The following is a 22,559-nucleotide window of genomic DNA, read 5'->3' as shown; positions in this document are numbered from 1 at the left end:
GGCGTTTTGGGGTATACCTAATTGAACTTCTAGTATAATACATACAACATTTGTCTCCCAACTCCATGTATTTAATGAAAATCTTATGTAACTTTTTTGGATTAAGAGGTTTAAGAGTTTTTGTCCTTTTTGAATTCCGACCGTGTTCCTTGCTTCCTCCAATGGCTGGTGACCGCGGTCTCTTCTCTTCCAGGCTGTGTCTGAGCACCTTCACGCTGGCGGTTTCAGCTGGGGCTGTTCTGCTCTTACCCTTTTCAATAATCAGCAACGAAATCCTGCTTTCTTTTCCTCAAAACTACTATATTCAGTGGCTAAATGGCTCCCTGATTCATGGTCAGTATATATTGCTTAATAATGAATGTTTTCGTTTTTTTCCGCACTGTATTTTTAGATTTGCCTTTTCTTAATTTCCTTCAGAATTTGCATCTTCCTTCAGTAAACCATGAGTCCTTCATAAAATCAGAAAACCAGATTTTACTTACTATTCCTATTCTTAGTTGTGACAGCCTTTTCTGTTTTACTTAAGCAAGTAAATAATGATTTTGATAAATAAGTTCTTATTTAAATATGTATCAGGAGAATTCTGGTTTATCTGGATATGTCAAAAGAACTCAACCTCCATTTAAGACCTAAAAATACTAGCCATAGTTTTCTATTTCATTTATTTTCTCTTAGTTACTTTTTTCATTTAAGAATGTGTAATTGAAGGGGAAGAAACTCTTTTGTCAAGTATGAACTTTAAAATTAATGTGGTTAAAGAAGTGACTTACTTGCTGTGGGCAACATGGTATATTGCTTGGAGGCCAAGTAGATCTGCATTCCAATCTTAACGCTACCATTTTCTAGAAATTTTTGGTGAGGTAGGACATTTTAATTTTAATTTATAAAATATAAGATCTAAAACATAGATCTTTTTATTCTTATTGAATTATGATTTCCCCCTTTTATTCTTATTGAATTATGATTTCTTTATATGTGAAACATCAGCTTTTTATTAGATTTTTGTAAATATGTCCTGGTTATTTTTCTTTTTAACTTTATTTGCTTTTTTGATTGACAGAATTATTAACATTTGTATTTTGTCCAGTGTGCAGTCTTTTTTCTTCCTTTGGTTTTTCTAATTGTTCTGTGTTTAGAGGATCCTTTCCCTTCCTGAGATGTGACAAATAATCCCTTCCCCCCCTCATTTTATAAAGATGACTTTGTGCATAACTCTTTATGTGGAATTTATATAGACAGCTACCTTTTCTCTCACTCCTTTGTGTTTAAAGAAATGCTGTGTTTGCTGTAGAATATTTGGAAAACAATATACAGTGAAGAAAATTAATGTTACCCCAAATCCTACAATTCACAGAGCTATTGGGAATACTGTGGCCTGAAGCCTTCAGTAAGGTATATTCCTGTGGATACATAACCAGATGGAAACCTTCATGGACTCACTGATAATTTGCATTTTCCTAAATCAGCATATAAGGGGGAGGTTTCCATGCCATTAACTACTTTTCTGTGCAATTTACAGTAGTGCCTGAAGCTGTTAAAAGCATGGATTGTTGCCTTTTTTTTTTTTTAACTAAAAAAGCTACATCTTTACAAATAAATATTTGTCCTTAGGATAAATTTCTGCAGTTTGCTTTCCAGGTAAGCACACTTCAAAAGTTTTGAGAAGATATTTCCTGATTCCAGAAAGCTATGTGAATTCCACTAGTGGTTTCACTTTCAGTGGTGGGATGGGGCAGGGGCTCCTCTTCCCAGAATGCATCTTCATCAACTGTGGACGGTACTTAAAACCTGCCAATTCAAGGGGTGCCTGGGTGGCACAGTCAGTTAAGTGTCCGACTCTTGGTTTCTGCTCAGGTCATGGTCTCAGGGTCAGGAGCTTGAGCGTCGGGTTCCATGCTCGGTGCAGTCTACTTGGATTCTCTCTCTCTGCCCTACCCCCAAGCAAATCTTTAAAACAATCATTCCAATTCGAAAATGTGAAACATCTCTCCTTGTAAATGTACATTACTTTAGTTACTAGTATGATAGACATTTACAACATTTACAAAACATACTTGGAGCTTGGAGGTCATTCATACTTTTTTTTTTAAGGTTTTATTTATTTGACAGAGAGACACACAGCGAGAGAGGGAACAGAAACGGGGAACTGGAGAGGGAGAAGCAGGCTTCCTGCTGAGCAGGGGCCCCAATGCGGGGCTCGATCCTGGGGACCTGGGATCATGACCCAGGTCATGAAGGCAAACACTTAATGTCTGAGCCACCATAGTTATTTTTTTAGTAAATTGCCTACCTGTGTTTCCTTTGCCCATTTTTACAGTGTCCCCCCCTTTTTTTAAATTAAATTTTAAATTTTCTTTAGTTAACATAGAGTATGATATCAGTTTCAGGTGTACGGTACAGTGATTTAGCTCTCCATGCACCACCCAGTGCTCACCACAATGAGTGTTACTTGTTCATCCCCATCCCCCGTCTCGCTCATCCCCTGACCACTCCTTCCCCTCTGGTAACCACCAGTTTGTTCTCCGTAGTTAAGAGTCTGTTTCCTGTGTTTCCTGGTTTGACCTCCAACTCTTGTTCGCTTGTGCATTTGTTTTGTTTCTTAAATTCCACATATGAGTGAAATCATAGGGTCTTTGTCTTTCTCTGAGTGACTTATTTCTCCTCACATGATATTCTCACTCCGTCCATGTTGTTGTAGATGGCAAGATTCCATTCCTTTTTCCACCTGCTTTTTTTATTTTTAAGTAATCAGTTGTTTATCAGGTTAATTGCAAATAATTTCCTCCTGTATGTCCTTTAATACTGCTTAAACTGTTTATTGACATGAAAAATTTTAACATTTTAGTTTAATCATATATTTGAATTTGGCCTTTGTGGTTTCTGTTGTGCTTGAAAGTAGAAACAAATGGAGTCATCATGCTCTGAAGACCAAGTGAATTCAGCAATATTAGGACTAATTATTAAATGAATAATTTAATAATTACTCACTTTTTTGCTTAGCAATTGAAAAAAACTCAAATAAGCAAACTGAAATTAATACAAAAAAATAAATCTTCTACTGAAAATTCTGCTGTTACTATGAAAGACAGGAAACAGCCTGGAAAGTAAAGGCTATGAATATTTTGGTGAGTTATTTTTAGATGACATGTTATTTGTTATTAAAAATACGTGGATAATATATAATTTAGAAAACGTTTTTTACATGTATTGTCTAAAATGTTTGAGGAGGACTGTTTGGCATGGTTCCGCTTGGCCCTACCTTTCTGTAAAAGTGTAGGTACTATGGCACATACGTTTTGCAGGGTTGAGCTCCAGGTGTTTTTACCAGCAGAGCAGGTGATTTCAAGCTGGGCTAACCAGTATGACAGGTCAACTGGCCTTTGTTTCCAGTTTCCCTGAGTAGAAATTGCGTACTATACTTAATGACCTTCACATACTCTCTAAATCAAGGTCATTTCTTTTATTCTGTTTATGGACTGGAAGTAAGAGTGACTAACACATGACATGCCATATATTTGGAGGCCTTAACTCTGGAAGTAAATATATTTGTTTTATTGATAGTCTTTCTCATTAGGATGTAAAGTGTGCGTGTAAGCTCAAATATTTTGTTTATAAATTAGGGCTTAGAGCAATGATTCCCACATAGTGATTGCCTAATAAATGTGTTGAATGAAAATGTAATAAATAATAATTTTGAACTTCAGTAAACCACATCATCTGAAAGTCGGGGAACTAGAGGAAGAACTTTGTAAATGATGTCACTGCTTCTAAATGTACTCTTAGGAATAAGTTTTAGGAGGCCTGGGATGTAAGCCTTGGAAATTTTCCTTGAGGGTTTTATGACCCCTGGCTTTATTTCTGCTGAATCTTTGGTAGGTCTGTATCCTTTGCTGCATGTAGTGAATTTCATGAATCTTTAAATTCATCTTTCTCTTCTAAATTCGTAGCTTTCTTTAACCTTATCAGTGACATACGAGGGAGTGATTTTTATTTCCTAAGATTGTCTTGGGTTGAAGATTTTTCAGCCTTAGACATGCTTGCTTCTTGGCTTTTAAAAAATCATTAATGGGCCCAAATTACGGTGATACTAAGACATGCCCCGAGGCAGGTCCTGTTTTCTAGACACACTCTTCCTCACCTCCATTGTGGAGGAGGAGACACGCCCCAAGGCATGTCCTGTCTTCTAGACACACTCTTCCTCACCTCTGTTGTGGAGGAGCGGTCCAGGTTCTGCTTGGTGGTCAGGACTCCCTTCCTTGTGGTTGAGAGTCTGGAGGACCATAGAGTGCGGGGCAACAGTCTGAGCTTCCAGGTCCGTGGAATCACTGTTGTACCTCCTGGTGGATGTGTTCCTCCTTTTGGAGCTAGAACCTCTAGCCTAGCAGCACTAGTTTCTAAGGTTATAGGAACAGGAGGCAGAAGGTTTGCTAGGGGTCAGTAGGGATACTAGTCAGTGCTACCACTTCCATTTCTGCCCCTTGATTCCTGGGCCTGTGGACCCTGGCTATGGGAGAAATAGCACCATGTATTGAACACAGATTCAGGGTGAATACAACTTCTTAGAGTACCTTTCTTCAGCCCTGTGAGGTATTACCTCCTAGCTAGTACCATAACTGAGTCTTCAAAAGGGCATTCTGTTGAACCAGCTGCTTCAGGATGGTGGGAAACATGCATGACCAGTGAATTCCAAGGGCATGGGCCCATTATTCTGCTGTGAGGTATTTCCTAGATCAGAAGCACTCCTGTGATGATGGTGGACAAGGCATTCTGAAAGTCCGCAGATAGTAGTTTTGGCAGCAGCTCACCTTGCGTTCAAGGTGAATCTGTACCCAGAGTAAGTGGCTGTTCCAGTAAGGACAAAATGTTGCCGTCTCCATGATGGGAGTGGCCCATTTCACTGAACCCACCACCAGGTAGCTGGCTAATCTTCCCTGGGAGTGGTGCCATAGTGAGGTCTCAGTGTTGGTTTTTGCTGCGGGCAATTAGGCATGCAGTGGTAAACGTAGCCAGGTGATTCCGATGAGTAGCAGTGCACATAGCTGAGCCCAGGTCTAATCTCCACGCTGCCATCATGGCCACTTTGTGTATGAGCCCATTGGACCAGGACAGGGGTGCTGGGGAAAGAGGCTGACTGGTGTCCTATCCACTTGATTATTATTGTTATTTTTAAAGATTATTTATTTATTTATTTGACAGAGAGAGAGATCACAAGTAGGCAGAGAGGCAGGCAGAGAGAGAGACGGAAGCAGGCTCCCTGCCGAGCAGAGAGCCCAACGCGGGGCTTGAACCCAGGACCCCGGGATCATGACCCGAGCTGAAGGCAGAGGCTTTAACCCACTGAGCCACCCAGGCCCCCTATCCACTTGATTATTAAACTTCTCCTTTGCCAGTGTCCTCTTTTGACGAGAAGTCACATGGGACATGTATATCTTCACATTTTTTTTTTCCCATTCAGAGAGTTCTGTCTGTATACCTCTGCCCCAGATTCCCTTGCTACCAGTTTTCTAGTCGTTTCTTCCTGACCGTCTGGCACATCACTGGACACAACGCGTGAATTTATAATTACATGTCTGGCCATTTCTCCTCCCAGGCAAAGTGAACAGCCAGGAGCATCGGGAGGATTTCCCTTCAGTGCTGTCCTTCAGGGATGTTTCAGAGGCCCCCAGTGCTGCGGCTGTCCACTCTGGGTGCTGTCGTGTAGAACCATCTGTAAACCAGGCTGGAGTCTTTTCTTCCCTCTGTCAGCTGACTGTACGGACCGTCCTATGGGGCCTCAGGTGCAATCTGGGGGAGAGAAGTAGTAGAGTAGGAGTGGGGCCATGGGCGTTCGGTCCACTTGTCCATGTGACTTACTTGTACCTTCAGGGCCTGCTCGGCCTTGATCATGTCCGTACCACTTCTCTTGGGTGGTGGAGTGCTGCTGCCGTCTGGTGTCATGGCTCGGTGGTCAGATAACAAACACCCTGTTCCTGATGGGCAGCTCCAGTCACATGGTAACTTGGTGGCTCATGATGAAGTGTTCAATCTCTTTTAAGGCTCAGTAACAGGCCAAAATCTGTTTCTTTTTTTTTTTTTTTTAAAGATTTTATTTTATTTATTTGACAGAGAGAGATCACAAGTAGGCAGAGAGGCAGGCAGAGAGAGAGAGAGAGAGAGAGGAGGAAGCAGGCTCCCCGCCAAGCAGAGAGCCCAATGCGGGACTCGATCCCAGGATCCTGAGATCATGACCTGAGCCGAAGGCAGCGGCTTAACCCACTGAGCCACCCAGGCGCCCCCAAGATCTGTTTCTTGAAAGAGACTGGTTATCTGTGCAGGGCTGTCCTTCATGTATGTCCCAGAGGGGCAGGGGCTGTAGTGCCGTAGGACTTGGATCGAAAGTCCTAAGGGCCTGTGCCATGATCTGTCTCTAGCACCTGTCAGAGGCTCCAAGCAGCATCCCCGTCTGCCGCAGACACTGGAGATACCAGTGGATTTGCGGACCCGGTGACCTGAGGAGGAGAGCAGCTTGCCCAGCAGCCTGTGCTTGTCGCAGAACCTTCTTTTGTTCTGGACCCCACCGTACACTGGCAGCTCTGGGCGTCACTTGGTAAATGAGCTTGAGTAACACACCCAGAGGGGCTCTGTGAGGGATTTGTCACCTCTAAAATCCCAAGAAGCCCATGGACAGTTGTTTCTCTCTTGGTTGTAGGAAGAGCCAGATTCAACAACTCACCCTTCTCCTGAGAAGAGAACTCTCCATGTGTTCCACACCACTAGACCCCCTAGAACTTTCACTGACATAGAAGGCCCCTGAATTATTCTTGGATTGATTCTCCACCTCTGACATGAAAATGTCTTACCATTTAGTCTCGATACTTGCTACTTCTCACTCACTAGATCCAATCAGCACCATGTCATCATTAGAATGGCCCCTGTGATATTTTGTGGAAGGGAAAGGCCATCAATATTCCTGCAAATTAAATTGTGACACAGGACTGAAGAATTGGAGGGCCCTGAAGGAAAACAGTGAGGGTGCTTTGCTGGCTTTGCAGCTGCAAGTAAACTTCTTATGGTGGGTCTTAGGGGACAGAGATGAAGACAGAGGCCAGGAGTCACACACCAGGTACCAGTGTGTTAATTTACTCAAGCATTGAAACCACATCTGGAACAGCAGCTGGAACAACAGCAACAGTAGGGCGTCACCATCGAGTGAGGCTTATGGTAATCCACTGTCATTGTCCTAAGGTATGTTCTGGGGATGTGGGAGTCACCACTTTTGTGTCTTTCTAAGCCTTGATGGTGGCACTAATTTCTGCATTTCTTCCAGGGATGTGGCATGACTTTTGGTTTACTATTTTCCTAGTTAGAGGCAATTCTGGAAGCTTCCATGTGGTGTTTGCCACTGTAGGAGCCCTTACTACAACAGGTCAGGGGACCAGAGTAGGGATTCTGTCAGCTGTGAAGTATATCTGTTCCTTGTGCATTCTGGCACTGGGCATGTGACCATAGACCGGGTTTGCAGACCCACTGGGACATCTGTGAGACCTGAGCTAATATTCCATCGACGGGCTGACCTCCATAAGCCCTTCCTCTGTCTGGTGGCCACAGTGGTGTTTTGGGGCTCCTAGATTTAGTGTCAGGTCAGAGCCAGTGTTCAGTAGTCCTTGGGAAGTCTCAGGGTTTCCTTGGCCCCAGTGCAGTTATATCATCCACGTTCGTCAGTCATTTAACATTTTGTAAGACTTGGGAGATTTTCTTGAGTTATTTGTCTTCTTGGTTAAGCCTTTTGTGAATTTCTGCCAAATTCTTTGAGGTCTCAGAAGATGTCTGAAATTATCTTTATCTCCCGTGGATCATTGCTCCCGTACTTTCACACTGAAATTTTCCAGTAAAGATTCATCGTTCAGTGAGTAAAAGTTATTTATTGTGTCATTAGCAATACCTTGGTTAAAAAAAGAACTTAATTTGAAAAGAAATAGAATGACTTACCTATAAAATTGTCAGTATAGATGGTTTTGATCGCTTGTGCCTTAGTGTGTAAATCACATGCACTAGGCCAGTATGAGTATTGATAATGCTTTAGTATGTTTAAAAATATTTAGTTTGAATTAAATACAGTGTCTGGATTTTGGGCACATGGATTTAAGATGTTACATGTTAACCAGATTACGGTAGAATGCCACTTCACTTCTGTGGGCCAGAATTTAGTAACGTAAATAAATAAAATATTACTCTTAGTTCTAAATCTGTATCATGGAACAAGATGTATCTCTGTCTACAGTGAGAAAATTATTAAAACAGCTTGAAAAATGTGATGTACAAAAATGATATCTGAGCTGGAACGAGGCAGAATGGTGATCCTCTGGTCATGGGCAGTGTCAGCCCCGTGTCCGTCAGCCGGATGCAGCTGAGCCGTGTCCCTTCGTTCGCTTAGTGTGGGTATGACATGGCCAGCAACTGTAGATATTCTAGGATGGTACTAAGAGAGCAGAGATGACAAATTCAAATGGAACTAAAATTTGTATTGTCACTTTTATTGTTAAAGTTGGAAAAGGGTGAAACATGGACAGAAAAAAAGAAAGCATCTATTTGTATTCACTTCCTTTGTATCTTGTTAAAAACTTAGAAAAATACGAAATTAGTCAGTTCCACAGGTTGAAAAACTGATACACAGGGGATTTTCTTCTCTGGGTGATAGACATGTCTTGGAATGAGATGGTGACTTGTGAATGCACTAAATGCATTGAATTACTCCCTTTCAGTGGTAATTTCACGTAATGTGAGATTAAAGTTAAAAACTAAACAGGAATAAATCTTTGGAGGGTAGGAGAATAACGGCATTCAGTTGTACCCTTAAATGGTCAGGAAATAATTCTTTAGTTCTTTGAGGTATCCCGCCACCGGGGGCCAATTTTTGCTAAGCTGTCCATACTCCTTGTGAAACAGACAGAGACACATATTTATAACATGATTGCCTAGTTGACATTTAGTTTTTAAAAGATAGCCACCATGAACCTGACTAGTCTTTTTAAGGCGTGGATATTTTATTTTGATTTTTCAACAGGAATAGACAGTATGCTATTGTGGGTATCATGAAGGAACAATACAAAATCCATCTTTATTTTATCAATTTTCAGGTCCCACAGAAGATTAAAAAAAGTCAGACTTCTGGATTATAGGCAATCAAACTTAAAAAGAAAAATAAATATTACATCTACTTATGTATAGATATTAAATCAAAATCAGTCCTTCGTAAAGTTTAATATATCATTATTTAATTTTACCAGTAGTTTCTAATTAATTGGTCTTAATAGTCACTTATTACTATAGTTACTGGATATTAATAGAGGTATTATTTTTAATATTAAAAATAAAACACAATCTAAGTATCAAAGTAAGAAATTTACTTAATTGAATTTGGTAGATCCTAACAGTGGAGTGCTTTTTTGGCCATTAGAGAAAGATGTTGAAAAACACATTTTTCTCTGGGTGGTACAATTAATTACAGAATACAAAATTTTTTTTTGGTGATTGTATTGTATAATATTTCTACAACAGACATTGCTTTATAAGAAAAAAGTTATATTAAGATAAAAAGTTGCACAACTCTGCTAAAATTGTTCTTTATTTTTTGTTCTAATTCTGAGGTTCACACAATACTTACTGTTCAAAAGCTTTAGAAAGCTTTTAGAAAGACTTGTCTTTCTCTAAAGCTTCTCCTTTCTTAGTAGAATTTTTTTATTATATAACTCACTTTTTGACAACTGCATTAGATCCTCAATCCCACTGAAATACTGATTTTAACTTAGATTTGTCATTTTGGAAATGTACTGAATATGGCTAAACTCTAACTAATTTTCTGTTTTAAATTCATGAAAATTTTCACCTAGATGACGGAAAGTAATAGTTCAATCATTTGCTTCATAGTATTCTATGGTGGACTTTGGAATATTTTGTACTCCAGCAGATGGAGCTAGAAGTTAATGCATCCTGTGGTGATCTGGCAGTTCTGTTTGGTTTGGTTTGAAATGAAGTCTTCTAGGATTAGTAAATAACCTTTGTTTAAGTTTAGGTACATCTTTGGGGAATAGACATAAGAGATCTTTCAAAAAGGTTGTCACTTATATTGCTTTAGACAAACTAGGAGGTTTTTGAATTTTTTGGGTTATATTGATATAATTTAGCTATATTGAAGTAATTTTAGCCTTTTGAGTAGATAAATTTGATTAATATTTTTATTTTATAAATTATTATGTAGTCATATATAATAAATTATATATATTAGTCCTAATTTAAAATTGGGAAAGTTTTATCAAAATTATAGAATAATTCTTAAGGGATATTTATGTATGCATGTCTGATGTATGTTTGTAAAATGCTGGAAACTTATTAAGTCTTACAAAATTGTCAAGAATATAATTGCTACTTGGTAGCTACTTGGGAATGTCAGATGTATTATTTTTCTCTGTATTAGGTGTGTTTCTCAAAGTAACTTCAACTTATATGTTGTAGATTTAATAACTAAATTAGCATAAACTAAGTCTGAGACTTTCACATTTATATACTCTGGTAAATAAACTTCGTTTTTTGCATTTACTTATTTAGTCTTTGAATAAAAACTGGTTATTTATGTAGATGATTATCCTGTTAAGATAAGACCATCAATTCTCAAAATCTTTGTGTTAAATCAGTATTTCTTGCAAAAATAAATACAGTGAAGGTTCTGTATCACATTATATCCCTTTCTACAGTTGTGGTCGTCAAAACCTTTAGTACTAACGTTGAGTCTCCTGGAAAAGGGACAGTTGGGGGAAAATAAAAGAAATTATAAAATTATATATACGTACACACGTGTATGTATTATATATACACACACATATATAGCATATACACATGTGTACACATATTACGTGTATATGTAGTTCAGCATGTAAAAGTGTAGGCATCTAATTTCATGCCAAACTAAATGAGTTCGTATTCAGAATCTTTGTAATCATACGCACTGTTTTCTTCACTTGTTCTGCAGACATTGCTCCTTCTTCATATCTGTTGATAGAGATTTCTTCAGCTTTTCATAACTGTCTTCGTTTTAATTGTGTGGGTTAGTCAGAACAGATACTTTTTCTGATTTGTGAGCTTTTGCCCAAGGCATTGTCTTATTTCTTAACTTTTGATTCTCAGAGAAAAATGTGTAGCTTTCCCTGCATGAAAGGGGAATGATTAGAAGGATGAATTCTTGAACTATGTGTATTTATATCTCAATAACAATAAAAAAGTCTGCTTCTGGGCTACGAATGATAGTTGTTTCAAATTACAAAAACTTAGAAAGTTTCCCCCAGTGTAAAAAAGTTAGTGGAGTTTAAGCATCCAGGGGTTTATATTCATGGTGGCAGCTGTTAGAGAGCACGCTCTGAGCTCCCTGCTCGGTGCTGATGTGTAATTCAGCTGAAGCTGGGAGTTGAACTGTGCGGCCAGTGAGGCTGGTAGATACAGTGAGTGGCGTGGCCTAGGGGAAGCCCAGCATTTTGTTGGGAGATTACCAAACAGGGATTTGGAGAGAAGGAGGTTTAAATAGGTTTCTTTTTTTTTGTAAGGGTCTTTGTTTGCTCCCTATAGAAAACTTACAATATGTAGAAAAGTAGGAAGAAAATCATCCATAATTTTAGTATATTCACATTGTTGGTAATTTGTGTAATTCTTTGCAGTTTACTTTCTGTATCTATTATTGGTCATTGTTGTTTTCATATGTTTTTAATATCACGTGTATACAGGTTTTTGTTTTGTAAGCTTTTTGAGGTGTAATTAATGAGAATCTTTTTTTTTAATTTTAAAAAGATTTTATTTATTTGAGAGTGCGAGCATGAGAGAGCATGAGCTGGGAGAGGGGCAGAGAGAGAGGGAGAAGCAGGCTCCCTGCTGAGCAGGGAGCCCGAAGAGACTGGGCTCTATTTCAGGACCCAGGGATCATGACCTGAGCCAAAGGGAGATGCTTAACTGACTGAGCCACCCAGATGCCCCTAATGAGAATACTTCTTTGGGAATGGTTGAGAGCTAATTTTAGTTGTAACTCACTTTCTTGTCTTTATCTGGTCACATTGCTGGTGTGCATTAGAATTTTTCAATTGTTTGGAGCATTTGCCTTATTTTGAGATGGCTGGCAGGAGGCACTGACGTTTGTTTGGTATTTGGTATGTTATTTCTCTTCTGTTCTTTGTGAGAGCCTATGAGTTAAGTTATAGCCTGTTTTATACATGAGGAAACAGAGTTGAAGTTCCTTTTCTCGCTCATATATAACTGATAGATGCACACTCAGGCTAGTCAGACGTAAAGTCAGACATAAAGTGCTGCTCACGCAGACATTGGCCATCAGAACTTTTAGGCCTTTTACATCACGAATAGTATGAATGCCTTGTTTTGTTACAGGACATTATAGCACACAAAGTACATACAGTACAAGCAATGTTTTATCGAAGTTGGATTTGTTAAAGCCTTCCCATATTTGGTGTTTTCAGGCGGCTTGGGTCTACATGTGCTCACATATGAACACATGCAGCAGTGCTGAATTCTGTTTCAGTGTTTTACAAACTGATCAGAAGCTCAACTAATTTTGTTTTACACAGATGGATAGAATTAATAAGCTGTCATGTTCTCAGTTTAAACATTTCCTTTAGTAAAATCTTATTAAGCTGATTGCTTTTTGTAGCAGATATTAGCAAAATTCAAAATATTGTGCTTTTTTCATCCAGAATGTTAAGTGTGAGATCCATAGAGTTGGATCTTGCTCTCTAAAAGAGCAAGAGATCTTGAATCTATTCCCTTGTCTATCATTTGTAAGTTACGGAATTTGTGTGGCATTTATTTAACCTCTTTTAAAAAAGGAGTTTGGTTTCTGAGTGAATTAAACAAGGGATCTCCAAGTTCTTTTCTGCTCCAAAATTCTGTGTTTCCTTTTATTCCTGGTGCATTAAAATAAAAGTGAACTTTTGCTTATTTTGAACGAATCTTAATTTCAGAATCTTACAAATGTAGTCTATCCTGCTTAAGTATTTTGTTAAAGACATCTTTATTTAGACCATTAGAAACAAGAAGAGAGGTCCTTTTAGTTTAAAGCAATTCTTTGAGAAGATCTAAAACTAGTACTTTTTTTCCTTAAGTGATTTATTTTTTTTTTTCCTTTCAGAGTGTAAATTGAAAATAGCAGGTACAATAGGAGCTTAACAAACGGAGGCTTTGCAATGATTTCATTATATTTAAGATGTTTTTAGGACACTATCTTTTTTTAAAAATTTATTTACTGAGTGAGAGTGAGAGAGAGCACATAAGCAGGGGCAGTGACAGGCAGAGGGAGAAGCAGACTCCCTGCTGAGCAGGGAGCACAATGTGAGACTTGGTCCCAGGACCCTGGGATCATGACCTGAGCTGAAGGGAGACACTGACTGAGCCACCCAGGCGCCCTTAGGACACTGTCATTTGATTACGGTATACTTTCTTTTTTTTTTTTTTCCCAATTTATTTATTTTCAGAAAAACAGTATTCATTATTTTTTTCACCACACCCAGTGCTCCATGCACGTATACTTTCTAAATGTATCAAAGAATATAATGAGCAGGGTATAGAAAAGGGAGAAAAAAAGAATAAACTTGATGGTTTTGTGAGGTATCGTAGAGGTCCACTGTGGAATGTGTACTGGAGCAATTATATTTTAGGAATTTAGGGCAAGAGAGTAAAGAGAATAGATAACAATTTCGTTGAGTAAGTGAGAACAAAGACATAGGAATTGAGGTTTAGGCTTTATTGAGTTGTGTCTTGAAGCAATTAAAAAAGGGGGCAAGAACATCAATAAGTATTTGGGAAGTCAACTTCAAACAATGGGTAACTACAGGTTAAAAACAGCTTTTTAAGGATTAACAAATCCACGAGGACAGTAAGTAAAGAAAGAGTGAACTGTTGTGGTGTTTTATGTCCAGAGCATTCCCTGTGTTTATTGTTTTATCAAAAACTAAGGCTCAGGTATGAAGTAAGAAAATCAGTATTCAAGTTTAAAAGCTACATATAGTCTCACCAAGATGAGTAAGAGAGATTGTATATACCCTGTCACCTAAAACAACTAAGTTTTCAAGAAAATGTAGGCACTGAAGCTCAGCAATTCAGCATATATGAGTCCTGCAACCAGGCTGCTGCCGGGAGGATGGGGGTGCAGGATACAGATGTGGGGGGGCAAGTGACTGGAGGTTCTGGACAGAGCACTAGACATGAGCGAGGTGCACTGAGACATGCTGTTTTACAGGTGGGTGAATGAAAGGGCTATCATCATCTCAGTTTAAACATTTCTCCTTGTAAGGTCTGACTAAACTGATGTTCTTTTTGTGGGGGTGGGGGAAACTGAAATGAAGGTTTTTCATGAGGTTGCATTCCTTATTGGAGGCTTTGGGAAATAATTTACTTCCAGGATCGTTCAGGTTATTGGCTGAATTTGGTTCGTTGTGGTTTTAAGACTGAAGCCCATTTCCTTGCCAGGTGCTGGTCTTTGCTCTAGAGGCTGCCCACCTCTTATGTTTTTCATTTGACCCCCTCTAGCAAAAGTGGGTTGAGTTCCTCTCTGATATACCCTTCTGCTGCTTCTCTCTGACTTCAGCTGGGGAACGTTCTCTGCTTTTAAAGGTTATTTGGGTAGGTTTCACCCACCTGGCTAATCTAAGATGACCTCTCTGTCTCCCTATGTTAAGGTCCATGACCTTAATAATTATATCTGCAGTCTTTTTGGCATTGAATAGTGGTCCTCTTTCCTGCCTACCCATCTCCCCCCATTCAGGTCTACCTAGAACCTCAGAATGTGGCCTTATTTGGAAATAATGTCTTTGAAGATGTAATTAGTTAAGATAAGGTCACATGGGCTTAGGGTGGGCCCTAATTTAATTACTAGTATCCTTAAAAGAAGATAAAACGAAGACACAGACACACCTGAAAAAGGCCATGTGAAGACATAGGTAGATTTGGAGAGATACATCTATAAGAACTAGGAATGCAGCTACCAGAAGATAAGGAAGGATTCTTGCCTAGAACCTTCAGAAGGGATATGGCCCTTCTGATACCGTGATTTTGGACTTAGAGCCTCCAGAACTGTGAAAGAACAAATTTCTGTTGTTGGAAGCCATCCAATTTGCTGTACTTTGTTAGTGCAACCCTAGAAAACTAATATATCATGTAATGGAACATATTCACAGATTCTAGGGATTAAGATGTGGACATCTTTGGGGGTTCACTCTGCCTACCTGGAGTCCACACCTAAGTACAAAGCAGGGCCTCCCTGCTCATTAGGGTGCCTGCTTCTCCCTCTCCCCTGCTTGTGTTTTCTCTCTCTCCTCTCTCTCAAACAAATAAAATTAAAAAAAAAAAAGATAATTGGCTGCTTAAAAAATAGTAACAATGTATTGTGATTTTATAGCATACACAGGTAAAATGCATGACAACAGTGGCACAAAGGCAAAAGGAAAGAAATGAAAATATACGATTGGCAGGTTATTATGCTGTACATGAGTATTATATCACTTGAAAGATTATGATTAGTTAAGGTATATGTGATAAACCTGGACATAACCCTAAAATAGTTTAATGAAGAGGTATAGTCAATAAGCAACTGTAAAAAATAAAATGGAATCATAAAAATTAATCCAAAGGAGTACAGAAAAAGAAGAAAACGGGACAATAAATGAGACAAAAAGAAAATAAAGAGCAAATCAACAGACTTAAACCTGACCATATCAGTAAACATCAGTGGTGGTCTAAACATTCCGATTAAAAAACCGAGATTGGGGTCACCTGGTAGGCTCAGTCAGAAGAGCATGTAACTCTTGATCTTGGGATTGGGAGTTTGAGCCCCATTTTGGGTGTAGAGATTACTTAAAAATAAATAAATAAACGTTTTAATAAAGGCAGAGATTATCAGATTAAATAAAAAGGAGGACTCAAGTATAGGGGGGCCTACAGTAAACTCATTTTAAATATACAGACACAAATGTGTTTAGAGCAATAGCAGAAAAAAGGTATGCCATGCTAATCCTAATAAAAAGAAAGTTGGAGTAGGTATATTATTATTAGAAAAGGGTATCGGTTTTGCTAGGCATAAATAAGATCATTTCATAATGATGAAGGACTTAATTCATCAAAACATAATAAACATTTTATCTACCTAATAAGTAGCTATTAAATACATGAAGCAAAAGATTAGAGAAATCAATTAAATTAGATACAAATTAGAGTAAGTAAAAAATACAAATTAGAGTAAGAAAACTTAGCAAAATCACAGTTCTATTCAGATTTACCAATATCTTCTTTTTAATAATTGATGGAACAAATTAAGAAAATTAACAAGATAGACGATTTGAATAACATTCTTAACTAACTTGACCTAATTTATTTATGTTTTCAGATTTTATTTATTTATTTGACAGAGAGAGCCACAGCCAGAGAAGGAATACAAGCAGGGGGAGCAGCAAGCAGAGGGAGAGGGAGAAGCAGGGTTCCTCCTGAGCAGGGAGCCTGATGTGGGGCTTAATCCCAGGACCCTGGGACTATGACATGAGCCCAAGGCATTCACTTGGCAACTGAGCCACCCAGGTGACCCCAATTTGGCCTACTTTGTATTTATAGACCACTCTGCCCAACACCAGTAGAATATACATTCTTTTAGTCTACTAGGCACATTTGCTAAGAGAGACCATATTCTGTGCCATAAAATAAATCTCAATTCTTTTTTATTTAATTTTTAATTTTTTTATATAAACATATAATGTATTATTAGCCCCAGGGGTACAGGTCTGTGAATCACCAGGTTTACACATTTCACAGCACTCACCATAGCACATACCTTCCCCAGTGTCCATAACCCCACCACCCTCTCCCGACCCCCCTAACCCCACAAAACCCTTTGTTTTGTGTAAATCTCAATTCTTTTAGAAGAATTTAAGACATACAAGATATGTCTTTTAATGAAATTAAATGGGAAACCAGTGGCAGAAACATACTTAGAAAATCCCTCAATTATTTGGTAACTAAATAACTAATAAGTCAAAGAAGAAATTAGAAGGGGAATTTGAAAGTACTTTGAACTAAATGAAAATAAAAATAAAACATTTGAAAATTTATAGCACTAAAATGTCTATTTTAGAAAAGAAAAAAGTTCTTAAATCAGTGCCCATAATTCCTACCTTAAGAAAACAGGAAGAGGAGAGCAAATGAATACCAAATTAAGAAGATTGGAAATAAAAAAAAGATAAGATGAAAAATCAGTGAAATAGAAAACAGAAAATACAGAGAAAGTGAGAAGATCAATAAAATAATAAAGCTGCAGTCAGGTTGATTAGCAAAAATAAAAGAGACGACACCAATTACTAATAAGAGGAATGAAAGAGGTGACATCATTATGGATTCTACAGGTATTGAAAGGATAATTAGTGCACATTGTGAACACCTTTATGTCAATACAGCACCTTAGAGAAATGGGAAAATTTGGAAGGCAAAAACTACTGAAGTCTCACAAATGTAGAAATTTTACAAATGTTCTTACAAATAAAACTGTAGGCCAAGAAGAATTCACTCTCAGTTCTATTAAATATTTAAGGAAGAAGCAATACCAGTTCTACACAGACTCTTTTAGAAAATTGGAAGTGAAGGAATACTTCCTAATTCATGGTGCCTAGCATTACCTTGTTCCAGAACCAGGCAGACATTACAGGAAAAGAGAGTTATGCATATAAATTCTAAGCAAAATTTAGCAAATCAAATATAGCAATATATAAAAAGAATAATACATTATAATTTTTGACAAATCAATGAATGTAATTACTATATTCAAACCCTAAAAAAGAAAAGTCACCACAATACATGCAGAAATATCAGAAGAAAAATTCAACATCCATTCTTGATAAAATCTCTCAGCAAATTAGGCATGAAAGGGAATTTCTTCAACCTAATAAAGAGCATCTGTGAAAACCCTACAGGTAACATTATGCTTAATGAAAGACTTTTCCCTGGGAATAGAAACAAGGTAAAGATGTCCCCTCACCACTTCTATCCAACATTGTTCTGGTGATTTTTAGAAAATAAAGAACATTAAGGTTGGAAAGGAAAAAGTGAAACTGTCTCTACTAACAGATGATTTGGTTGTCTATATAGAAATTGTGGTAGAGTCTCTTATTAAGAAGCTCTTAGAACCAATTAATGAATTTGCAAGGTTGCAGGATACACAATAAATATACAAAACTCAACTGTATTTCTGTATACTTGCAATGAATAAATGGACATTGATTTAAAAAAAAAGCAATGCCACTTGTATATAGTAGTATCAGAAACATGTTATACTTAGGGATGTGAGGGACATATATACTATATATTATAAAACACTGCTGATAAAAATAAAGAATGCCACAATAAATGGAGAGATATACCATGTTCATGGATAAAAAGACAATGTTAAGATGTCAGTTTTCTCCAGATTGGTCTACCAATTTAATGCAGTCTCATTGAAAATCCCAGAAGGGTTCCCCCCCCCCCCTTTTTTGGTAGAAATTGAAAAGCTGATCTGAAATTGAGATGGGAATTCAAAGGACTTAGCATAGCCAAAACAGCTTCGAAAGCAAACAAAATTGGAAGACTTACTACCCAACTCAAAAACTTAAATTTTAAGGCCATGTAATCATGATGGTGTGGTATCAGCATAAAGCTATATAGATTGACTCAATGGAATAGAGGATCCAGGAATATATCTACACATATACTGTCAGTTTACTTTCAGTGAAGGTGCAAAGGCAATTTGGCAGAAAAAGAGCATTCTTTTCTACAAATGGTGTTGGAGCGATTGGATAGTCATAGGGAAAAAAATGAACTTCAGTCCATACCTGGCACCAAATACAAAAGGTGACTCAAAGGGATCATAGATATAAATGTAGATCTTAAAACTGTAGCCCTTGTTGAAGGAAACATAGGAGAAAGTATTAGTATTACTGGAATAGACCATAATTTCTTGGGAAAGATGATCTGTAAAAGAAAAAATTGGTAAATTGGACTTTGTCAAAATCAAGAAATTTTGTTCTTTGGAAGATACTTGTTAAAAAGGTAGATGAAAAGACAATCTACAGATGGGGAGAAAATATCTGCTAATTATATACCTGATGAAGGACTTGTATTCAGCTTATGTAAAAAAACTTGCCAAACTCAACAGTAAGTAAACAAACGCCTAATGAAAAATGGGCAACAGACTTGAAGGGATTTTTCACCAAAGAAGATACATATGGGTGGCAGACAAGTTCATGAAGATGTTCATGTTATTTTTTATTGATTTAGGGAAATGCAAATTTAAACAGTAAAGAGATACCACTATACACCTGTTAGAATGGCTGAAACGGAAAAGACTCCTCGTACCATATTTTGGTTAAAACAAAGGTTTTGTTCGTTCTTCTGTCTCTTGTGCTTGGAACACTGCCTTCTAAATAGGGGCTTTGAAAGAACACTTCTTGCCCATTTTCCAAAGCACTGAGTGATAAGTGCATGTGATAGATTGAATTTATACTTAGCATAATTTTGTCTTTAACTCTTGATTTTGTAAGTATTACAGGTATTATTTTGAAAATCGTTTTTAAATTTGAGTGTTTTACCTATAAAAGGTGTAAGAAGTTTGGCCAAACATAATCCCAAAGATAGACTTAGTCTTTTCCTAAATCTATTTATTATCATTTTAGTAGCTCTTTATTGTGGTTTTATAAGAGTACAGAATGTGCCAAAAGGTGATACGAACTTGTCTGCCTTTCTTATATTTTCCTTCCCACTTAGAATTGCTTACTTAACCTTCTATGATATAGTGATTTTTAAAAATCCCAGGAGTTAACTCTGTCACTGGCAGACTCTACAACCTTGGCTAAGTTACATAGCCAGCCTATGCCTCTGTCTTGTTGGGGGATTCCTGTGAGGAATACACGAGTTCATATAATACTGGTAAATCACTCGGAATAGTGCTTGGCACAGAAGGACCCAAGAAGTGCTAATTATTACTTTTAGTGTTTTTAGTAGGCTTAAATTAAATATTTATTTGTTTTTATTAACATATAATGTATTATTTGCCCCAGGGGTACAGGTCTGTGGATCATCAGGCTTACATAATCCACAGCACTCACCATAGCACATACGTTCCCCAATGTCTATAAGCCAGCCATCCTATCCCACCCCCCAACAACCCTCAGTTTGTTTTCTGAGATTGAGTCTCTTATGGTTTGTCTCCCTCTCCCATCCCATCTTGTTTCATTTTCCCACCCATGATGCCCCCGCCCTGCCTCTCAAATTCCTCATATCAGGGAGATCATATAATTGTCTATCTCTGATTGACTTATTTTGCTTGGGCTTAAATTAAATGATACTGTGCATGTAAAATGTCTAGTAGAGTATCTGGCATTTATTAAGTGCTCAATAAATGCTAGTGGCTCTAATTTAAATATTCAGATGCCAGTATATCTAAAGAGACTCTGTCTTGGATCTCTGCATTTGTCATATCTTCAGTGAATTTGTTTTAGGGCATGGAGAAAAATATTTCTAGTTTCTACATTGGTTTTTCCTAATGGGTACAAGCTACAAAGTTACAGAAACTTGGATGTGTAATTATCTTCTCATTTGTAAGTTCAGGTGATTTGTTAGGCACTGTCTTCAAGTTTATGTTTATTTTTATTATTAAAAAGTATAGCTCTTTGACTAATATCATAATTTAGCGTAGTAATTTTTTTTGAGAAGGCCTGTCTCTAATCTTTTTATTCTTTTTTTTGCTACCTCCCTATAGGCTTGTGGAATCTTGCTTCTCTCTTTTCCAACCTTTGTTTATTTGTGTTGATGCCCTTTGCCTTTTTCTTTCTGGAATCAGAAGGTTTTGCTGGCCTGAAAAAGGTAAGTGAATCATATTTTGGAATTAAATTTTTCAAAAGAAGTATATGTCACTCATGTTGAACTAGTAAAAACAGGCTTGAACAACCATTTGAAATATAAAAAGTTTAATTAGTAATAATGACATCTTATTAATATTAATCATGTTGACAATAATGTTAATAATATTGCATGTTGAATGATTTTGTTCCATAGGGAGGAAGTCATCTTTTGACCTTTGAAGGTTTTTATAGTACCTGTAAACTTGGAGTATTTGTAGAGAATAAAGCTGATAAGATAGCCGTCCTTCCTTCTGTAGGCTCTCGTGCATTTAGTGTAAAGTAGGACGTGAAATTCTCAAAATATTAAACCATATTTTGATGTAGAAGTTATTTTATATGTCGTATTTTCGGGAGAGTAGCATATTATAAAATCAAACATGCCCTGTAGATTGTCAGATTCTCAAGATACTGTGAGTTACTGATCTTAGTGAATGTGAGAGGTTAAAAGTGAGCCTAACAGGAGACTTTGCAAGAGCATCTTAAACAATCAGTCCAGACTGTATCAGTGGTAATAACTTCATCTGTCTTTGAAAATAACATTTTAAAGTGAAACAAACGATGTTCCTGTTTATGGCTTGTGGGGGTCTTTGCTATAACCATATAGCAATGGTTAACCATATAACCATATGGAATATAATACAAAGATTTAAATAGTTAATACTTTTTGGCAAAAATGAGGTCCGAGTTACAGTTTATTTATGGACACATTACACCTTTTTAGTTGTTAGTTCTATTTGTATTGTGCTATGTGAAGTGAAGGTATGCCTGTGTGTCTTACTGTTGAACAATACTCTAATGCCAGCTCAATACATGTGGCAAGGGAAGCTGTAAACTGAATTTTTATGACTTTTTATTTCATATAACTTTTTGTAGGTACTTAGCAGTGAAATTGTTTAGTCTCACATTTTGCAAGTCTTCTGATTTTAAACCTTAAGTACAGTACTTTTTAGGTCCTTTTGTTGAAGGATTCCAGGAAAGAGTCACTGAGAGGTGATAGGGTATTGTTTTAGCGGATGTACCTTCTTGCTTTCTAGATATTACTCCATACTTGAATAGTTTGAACCTGAAAAGTCAGAGTTGATTTCATATATAATAAGTGTCCTGAGATCAGAATGGATGGTTGTATTTGGTAGTCAGACCTGACATTGAGAAAACTGGCTTTGATATACTGGAATTGTTTTTTATCATAGTATATCTGAATTATTTAAGTCATCTGTATAATGTGAAAGAATTGTGTAGTTTCAGTTTAAAAAGCTCTTTGCTTAAGACTTCTTAAAGAAATTATAGGAGTTTTGCTGAATGGGATGTAGTGCAGACCTTCCTTTTATAAGGAGAAAACTGAGGTCCAAATATATTAGATGTTATTAAGTTGTCTAAGGGCCACATATGTACAATTCCAGAACGGGTACTAAAACCTTGTGGTTATAACCACCCAGAGTGGTTGATCTTCACATGTCAACACTGGAGTTTATTGAGGCTGCCCAAGTGGATGAGGCGGCCAAGGACAAATGGGGCTGGAACAGAAAAGAGAACTACTCTGTGGCTGCTTCCAGAGGAAGGAAGCAGAGAGGCTGCTGAGCAGGTCCTGTGAGAAAGCAGGGGAGCAAAGGAGTGTGG

At 37.5% G+C, this 22,559-nt stretch overlaps 1 protein-coding gene across 3 annotated transcripts in view; it reads left to right on the top strand.

Annotated features, from left to right (window-relative positions):
- The window catches only part of LMBR1 (limb development membrane protein 1), a 164,388-nt gene that overhangs the window by 48,597 nt on the left and 93,232 nt on the right, over positions 1–22,559 (top strand). For all 3 annotated transcript variants that reach the window (XM_044246920.1, XM_044246918.1, XM_044246917.1), the window contains 2 exons: positions 194–333; positions 20,801–20,904. In XM_044246920.1, coding sequence (XP_044102855.1) covers positions 194–333; positions 20,801–20,904 — 244 coding nt within the window. The remainder of the gene's footprint in view (positions 1–193; positions 334–20,800; positions 20,905–22,559) is intronic.

Source organism: Neovison vison, chromosome 4 (assembly GCF_020171115.1).
Source record: "Neovison vison isolate M4711 chromosome 4, ASM_NN_V1, whole genome shotgun sequence".
Lineage (NCBI taxonomy): Eukaryota > Metazoa > Chordata > Mammalia > Carnivora > Mustelidae > Neogale > Neogale vison.
This window is presented reverse-complemented; position numbering and strand designations above follow the sequence as displayed.